Here is a 5,398-nt window from a genome sequence, read left to right as displayed (position 1 = left end):
ATTGACAGGCTTAGGTTTGGGTCTGCTTACGTAGGCCACCCAAACATGACAGCCACCTCTGTCTAGGGGCCTCCTGGCCTCCTGGTCTCACTCACTCAACACAGCCGCCACCAGGCTTCCAGCAGCCACGCCCAGAGCTTTTACAATCCCGGTGCCTCCTCCCACACTCACCACATCCCAGATGGCGGGGTGGGGCCTTGGCTCACAGCCGGCAGGCAGCGGGGCAGCGGGGCACGACCCCCTTCTCACTCGCCCTCTCGGTGTGTGTCCCTGGAGCAGGTTCTTGAGCTTCTCCTTGAGGGGGGTGGGAGAGGGTGGAGCACTTTGGGATGAAGCCAGCGGCCCCTCACCCAGGCAGGAGGGGCCTTGTAGCCGCATCTGGGCACAGGGACTGCCCCAGCTCCCGCCTCTAGTGGGTGGAAGACTGGGCTTGGGAGTCGCCACGGGCAGCTCAGTGCCTGTGAATTACCACCCTGCAGAGACGGGACACGAGAGGGGAAAGAGGACGTAAGGATCCGGGAGCAGGGACACGGGACTCAGGGGAGGGCCCACGGCAACCGCCCTGCTTTGCACATCTCCACCCGGTTCGTGACCGCAGCAGCCCAGTGGGTAGGGATGTCCAGCGTGAGGACTGGACAGAGCAACCACATGGGTCTCCACCACGCACAGGGCCTCGGGGGCAAAAGGTGTGTCCCCAGCTGAGGGGAGGCAGCAGCAGAGCCAGCCTGAGATCCGTCCCCGCCCCCACACGGGGTCCAGAACGCTCCTGGGGTGACGTTTGGATGAACCAAGGCATGCCTTCCATATCTTTCCTGTGGAACGCCCTGCTGTTCTCCGAACAGGGAGCCAGGCTCAGCGGAACTTTGTCCTTCGGGCAAAGGCTGGGTCCACAGGCCCCGCCCGGGTACATAGAGGGGAGCGGGTGTGGGCCCGTGCTGTCTAAAGTGGGAGCCCTCCTGCGCTGCTACAGACCCGCCAGAGGCCAGGAGACCCTGATGCCCCCCGACGCCGCCCCAGCCCACCATGCCAGCGGTCACGGGTCGGGACGTCAAGGTGTGGCAGAAAGTGTTTCGGGAACTAATTCAGGAGGTGAAGCCGAGGCACCACTGGACACTGACACTAGACGGAGGCCTCACTCCCAGCGGCCTGCAGCCAGGGTGGACACAGTACCAGCAGCGGGCCTTTGCCAGGTGAGTGGGGGATGGGATGGCACAGATTCCAGAAAATTCTCCCTCATTTCTTACCGTGTACACTGGTTATGTTTCCTATTCCGTTCATGCTTGCTTGCAAATCTGAAGAGTGCGGGAAGGAAGGTACCCGTCACCCAAGACGTTTTAGCGTCATTAGAGATTTTTTTCTTATGACGCAAGCCCCAAAACAATAGCAGGGCTGGGCCCTGGTGTGGGCAGATGGCTTAGATACAGAGAAATCAGGCCACGAAGAGCAGAGAGGCCCGGGAGAGCTGGAGCAGGAGGGCTTGGAGCATATGCGCCCTGCGTCTGGAGACCAAGGGTCCACCTCGGTGGCGGTGGTGCCCATGAGGAGGGGCCTCAGGGGCGGGCGGGGGCGGAGGACAGGAGGAGCTGAGCCACACGCAGCCATCTTAACCCTCTCTGCTCTGAGCTAATGGAATCGTCAGAAAGATAGGATCCTTAGAGGACATCCCAAGTCTCATCCTCTTCCCCAGGTGGGAGATCAGAGCCCCCAGGAGGGGAGTCGCCCACTTGCACAGAGGATGGGGGCCTCAGGACTGAGACGGGGCTTCCTGCCTGCCCACTGCCCCCTTTCTGTCCTTACAACCCAGGGTTTTCCCAGGCCAGCGGCTGGCATCAGAAGCAGCTGAGCAAAGTCTCGGCTCGTGTTTTGTTTGTTCTGTTTTGTTTTTTGAAAACTTTGAACTCTGAGCTGACACACCAGCACAGCAGCATGGACCAGAGTGGGGTGGGGTGCTGCAGCTCAGAAGAACAGGGCCCAGGCCCCTTTGCCCCAGCGAGGTCCTCTGGCCCACGGGGGTCAGAGCTGCTGGGCATCTTCCCTTCATTTCATCCTCATGTTCATCCCAGGAGGTGAGACTAGAATCAAGATACAGAAGGGAGCCCTGACCAGTGTGGCTCAGTGGGTTGGGTGTCATCCTGAAAACCAAAAGATTGATGGTTCGATTCCCAGTCAGGGCACATGCCTGGGGTATAGGCCAGACCCCCAGTTGGAAGGGTGCCAGAGGCAACCAATGGCTGTTTCTCTCCCTGTCTTTCTTCCACCCTTCCCCTCTCTCTAAAAATAAACAAATAAAATATTTTTAAAAATACAGAAGGGGCCCTGGCTGGTGTAGCTCAGTGGATTGAGCGCGGGCTGCAAACCAAAGCATCGCAGGTTCGATTCCCAGTCAGTGCACATGCCTGGGTTGCAGGCCACGGCCCCCAGCAACTGCACATTGATGTTTCTCTCTCTCTCTCTTTCTCCCTCCCTTCCCTCTCTAAAAATAAACAAATAAAATATTTTTAAAAATACAGAAGGGAAACCTTGACTGAGTCTTACCCAGCCCCCTCTGATTCACCCTCCCAGGTGTCAGGGGCCCCTGCATCAAGCCAGGCCAAGGTTAGGCTTGGCTGCTGTGACAAATAAGCCCCATGGTATCAGCGATTTAACCCAACACATGGCCCCAAGTTCACCGAGGCGCAGGGCGGGGAGAGCTGGGAGGGAGCAGCGTCTAGACTTCAGCCCACATCCCATCAGCCATGTGCTGGCGTTGCCCCAAGCTCACGGCCAGGGGACTGGGAGATGGGAGGGAGGGCGAGGATGACTCCGGGGGCACCAAAGCCCCCGCCACACAGCAGCCCTCTGCTCTCCCATGATTCCCGTCCCGGCTGCCACCGCCATGTGCTTCCCTGCCCTCTTCCCTCCCTGCACCTGTCCTGACAGGTATTTGCCCAGCTGTCTTAGCTCAGAAAGTTGTCCTTCCTCCCTATTGCGATGAAGGGTCATTCTTTCGTACCCTGTCTGAGGCCAGGGCACGAGGACTATGCAGCGTTTCAGGCCACCCTGACCCACGAATCGGGTTGGCGGGGGCAGAAAAGAGAGAGCTGGACACGGTGCCCTCCCAGCAACGCTGGCAGATTTAGGCAGAGCGCAAAGCAATGCTCGTCCCTAGGGCGCTGGAGCTTTGAGGGTCCCTCCCTGACCCGGAGGCTTGTGAGTTACTGTCTTAGTCCTTTTCAAGCTGCTGTGAAAATGTAAAAATAAAACATAAAAATTTAAGAACACAGGCCTGGAAGCTTATAAACAACAGAAATGTCTTGCTCCGAGCTCCGGAGGCTGGGAACCCAACACCAGAGCGCCAGCTGGTCTTTGCGAGAACCGTCTGCTGGACCGCAGACTTCTTGTTGTGTCCCTACGCGGCGGAAGGATCTAGGGAGCACTGTGAGGTCTCTTTTATAAGGGCGCTAATGCATTCATGGGGGCGCCACCCTAAGGAGCTGGTCGCCTCCCAAAGGCCCCGCCTCCTCACACCATCACCTCGGGTGTTAGGATTTCAACATGTGAACTTGAGGGGAAACACGCATTCAGCCTGTAGCGCTTACCATCGCCCGTTGGTGTGTGTGCGTGGATTCCATTCAGGGTTCCTGGGGGCTGATTTCGTGGCTCCTGGTGCACTTGCAGCCTCTGACGCCCTGCAGTCTGCATTTGAGCATTTGAAGAAGCCTGGTTTCGGAGTCAGGACACCGGGGTTCTTGTCCCCCTGAGTCTCTGGGCCTGATGGGCTCCAAGTATCATGAGCCTCTTGTCTAAAATGATCGCATTGGACTCCGGAGGTGCCCAGGATCCCTTTCAGCTCGTGACCCACTATCTTCACCACGGACACCTGTGGGTCGCAGAGCACGTCGGTGGCCCAGGGGAGAGAGGAGCGAGAGACTCGGTGGTCTCTTCCCCCACGCACCCATGACCCCAGTCTGGCCATGATGTTGCAGCCCCCTTCTTTCCTCTGGCATGGCCCGCAGTTTGGCCACCCTGAGCCGAGCCGGGGGTCTCCTTTTCTGTCTCCACAGGTTCAGGTGCTCCCTGTGCTCTCGCAGCTGGGCCTCTGCCCACGTGTGTGTCCTCTTCCACATGCACTGGAGCAAGATGGAGTCCAGGGGCCAGGTGAGGATGAGGATCTTCGCCCAGAGATGCAAGAAGTGCTCTCAGCCTCCGTTTGAGGTCCCCGAGTTCACGGAGGAGAACGCGTCGCGGATCCTGAACAACCTGGTGCTCCGAATCCTCAGGAGCTGCTACAGAGAAGGGCACACGACAGCGGAGGAGATCCCCAGCATCATGGACACCGTTCTCGAGGGGCCGCACGACGCCAACAACTGTGAGGCGTGTCTGCAGGGCTCCTGTGCTCAGGGCAGGTTAGGTCCGGCCAAACGGCCACCCATGTCCCCGCCACTTCCCAAAATAAGCTCCTCGAATGGGGGGATACCCGCCTATCAGCCTTCTCCCGCAAGGAGCAGCACCCGGGGGGACGCCAGGGTGAAGGAAGGAGAGGTGTTTCCCAGCCCCTGGTTCTCGCAGCCCCCAGCGAACGCCACCTACAGGTCGGACAGTGTAATCCACGTCCCCTCCATTGAGAATTCACACTCCCCGGAGGTCCAGAATCGCACGCCCTGCTCTTCAGATTCTGGTCGCGATATTTCAAGTATTTGTTGCTGTAAACCAAAGATCTGTTGCTGTTCAGTCATTTCAATCGTAATCTTAATCTCAATCACAATCGTAATCGTGGTCCTGTGGCAGTTTTCTTAAAAACCACTATATGGATTTCAAACATGTTGGGCTAAGTTTAAAAAGTCAGACACGCCACGTCATATATTGTGTGATCCCACGGATGGGAAATGTTCGGAACAGGTAAATTCAGAGACAGGAAGGAGACTGGTGGCTACCGGCGGCTGGAGCAGAGGGGGAGTGGAAGCCGCCGCGTCATCCGCCCGGGGTTTTCCTGCGGGGGCAGCAGCGGCAAAAACGTTTGGGGACGACACAGAGGGGGTGGCTGCACAACTCGTGAAGGCACTGAATGCTACTGAATTGTCCACTCTAAAATGATTAAGTTAATGTGAGTTTTAAGGGTTCATTTCACGTGAATTTCACCTCTTTAAAAAAAAAAAAAAAAAAAAAAGCAAGCAGCCCCGGCGGGTGTAGCTCAGTGGATTGAGCGCGGGCTGTGAACCAAAGCGTCGCAGGTTCGATTCCCAGCCAGGCCACAAACCTGGGTTGCAGGCCACAGGTCCCAGCAACTGCACATTGATGTTTCTCTCTCTCTCTTTCTCCCTCCCTTCCCTCTCTAAAAAAAAAATAATAATAAATAAAATCTTTAAAAAAAAGATTTCTGGGGCACCTAATATTGTTTCCCAAAATTAAATTTCATTAA

At 57.0% G+C, this 5,398-nt stretch overlaps 1 protein-coding gene across 1 annotated transcript; it reads left to right on the top strand.

Annotated features, from left to right (window-relative positions):
• The first annotated feature begins 599 nt into the window (after positions 1–599).
• On the top strand, positions 600–4,906 carry RTP3 (receptor transporter protein 3). Its single transcript, XM_028518621.2, has 2 exons — positions 600–1,190; positions 4,044–4,906. Exons 1-2 carry the CDS (start codon positions 1,024–1,026, stop codon positions 4,774–4,776), a joined length of 900 nt encoding a protein of 299 aa, XP_028374422.1. The 5' UTR covers positions 600–1,023; the 3' UTR covers positions 4,777–4,906.
• Positions 4,907–5,398: the final 492 nt, after the last annotated feature.

The sequence above is a fragment of the Phyllostomus discolor genome, chromosome 7, assembly GCF_004126475.2.
Source record: "Phyllostomus discolor isolate MPI-MPIP mPhyDis1 chromosome 7, mPhyDis1.pri.v3, whole genome shotgun sequence".
Taxonomy (NCBI): Eukaryota; Metazoa; Chordata; class Mammalia; order Chiroptera; family Phyllostomidae; genus Phyllostomus; species Phyllostomus discolor.
Note: the sequence above shows the minus strand (reverse complement) of the source record. Positions and strands in the feature narration are given on the sequence as shown.